At 48.8% G+C, this 2,053-nt stretch overlaps 1 protein-coding gene across 1 annotated transcript; it reads left to right on the top strand.

The window, feature by feature from the left end:
* Positions 1–979: 979 nt before the first annotated feature.
* PTGER4 (prostaglandin E receptor 4 (subtype EP4)) lies at positions 980–1,573 on the top strand (the record flags this gene model as incomplete). Its single annotated transcript, XM_010010396.1, has 1 exon — positions 980–1,573. A coding segment is annotated over one exon (594 nt), but the record flags the coding sequence as incomplete, so codon positions are not given.
* Between the last annotated feature and the right edge of the window lie 480 nt (positions 1,574–2,053).

The following is a 2,053-nucleotide window of genomic DNA, read 5'->3' as shown; positions in this document are numbered from 1 at the left end:
GAGGGGGCGCGGGGGGGGGGGGGGGTTGATTCAGAGGAAAAAGATGAAGAAGATGGAAGACCCCTATGTACAAGACGTCTATGTAGATGACAGGATCCTTCAGTCTTAAATTTTGTGCATGATAAACTAAAATTGCTAGTTAAATACTTCCTTCATGCAGCAGCTTCTAATTCTTCATCAGTGTTTTTATGCTTATGTAAGTAGAACCAAAATACTGTCTCATGTAGAAGGGCAGATCACTCCAGTCCAGTGCTGCAGTCACCTCATCATCTTGACCGAGTAAAAGGTCAAGATTAAGAATCTCTTGCCTGGGGGACTTTTCTTTCTCTATTCTTTTTCTTTTTGGTACGTTTCTGTTTTTCAAAACCATGCAGCAGTAAGCCAGCAGCTGAGGGTGTACAAACAATTCCAGTAAGGACAGGTGCCAGCAAAATGCATTTCTAAACTTAAGAATCAACAGTTCTGGACTTGCTTCCAGAGTCTGATGTACTTGAATTACAATCTGTGTTTCAGTTTGTTTCTAAACAAGCAATTATTGGGCCTTTGCTGGAGGAACTGGTAGTCCAGGCCTCCTCAGTCAGGTATTTCTTTGCAGGTAGCATAAGACTCCTGGTGTACCAAGGAAGCGGGATACAGCTCTGCATCTTTGCTCCCAAGTTCTATCAGGAAAAAGGGATATTCTAAAATATCAGCCAAAAGTTGGAGATTCAGGGATTAATTATGAGGGGAAGGAGAGAGAAAGAGCCATTCCTTTCCTACCTGTAACAAAGACGACCAATTTACAGCAGATTCCTATCTCTATTTTTGCTATTTCCAGAAACAGAATCACGGCTGCCAATCTGAGATGCCTGGCTTTGCCAGCCTCTTCTCTTGTCACAGCTTGCATAGCGAATGCAGATCTCTGCTTCCAAATGTAAACTTCATTTTTCTAGCATAATGGTATAACTGTGTCTTTCTCTTCCCCTGTCTCCTTGGGTAGGTCCGTGTCTTTGTGAATCAGCTGTACCAGCCGGAATCAGTGAAGGACGTGAGGCAGAACCCTGACCTGCAGGCCATCCGCATTGCCTCGGTGAACCCCATTTTAGACCCGTGGGTCTACATCCTCCTCCGCAAGACCGTGCTCAGCAAAGCCATCGAGAAGGTGAAGTGCCTCTTCTGCCGCATCGGAGGGGCTCGGAGGCAGCACTCCGGGGGCAATTTCAACTGCGTGGATGGCCGCAGGACCTCCTCCGCCATGTCAAGTCAGTCGCCCTCCTTCATCTCCCGTGAGCTGCGGGAGATCAGCAGCACCTCGCAAACGCTGCTCTACCCTCCAGAGTTGAGCGAAAGCAGTGTCAGCGGCCGCGTGCTGCTCCCAGGGCCCAGCGCCAGCTTGGCTCAGTCTGACACCACCTCGGTGAGGACACTGCGCAGCTCGGAGACCTCGGACTCCTCACAGGGCCAGGACTCCGAGAGCGTGTTCCTGGTGAACGAAATGGGGTCTGGTGGCCGGGCCAGCTCAGCGGCCAAGGGCGGCCCTCTGCAGGTCACCTTCCCAACAGAGACACTGAATTTGTCGGAAAAGTGTATATAGATGGCCGTGAAAGGCAACAACATTGGGGATACTTCCCGGTACATTGGAAAAACCGGTGCAATAGAGAGGTGTTCTGCCTATTCGAGGGCAGAGGGGATCAGTTGTGCTCCAAAGGGCTTTTTTCTTGCCGTGTGATGGGTATATTTCTTTCAGACTACTGAGGACTGTGTGGAACAGACGCTGCACTTGGACTCTGCCATGAAAAATGGTACAAGGCAGGTCTAACAGGACTGGAAACATGAACTGCCTTCTGGGACACAGGAAGAGCTACTGCACCCCTGGAAATAGGAAGACCCATCACTTTGTTTTGATTTTCTTTCTTTCTTTGTTTCTTTCTTTCTTTCTTCTTTCCCTTTCCAAGTATGTTAGAACTGTGTTTTCTCTCCCCATGGTTGCTCAGCTATCAAGAGTTTAAGCTTCTGGTACTAGAGCTGGATGTGAGGCAGCTGCTAGGAACTGGACACAGCTACTCTGAGAGCT

Source organism: Nestor notabilis, unplaced genomic scaffold, assembly GCF_000696875.1.
Source record: "Nestor notabilis isolate BGI_N333 unplaced genomic scaffold, ASM69687v1 scaffold13452, whole genome shotgun sequence".
Lineage (NCBI taxonomy): Eukaryota > Metazoa > Chordata > Aves > Psittaciformes > Psittacidae > Nestor > Nestor notabilis.
The sequence above is the reverse complement of the archived record's forward strand: the minus strand, read 5'-3'. Positions and strand labels throughout refer to the sequence as shown.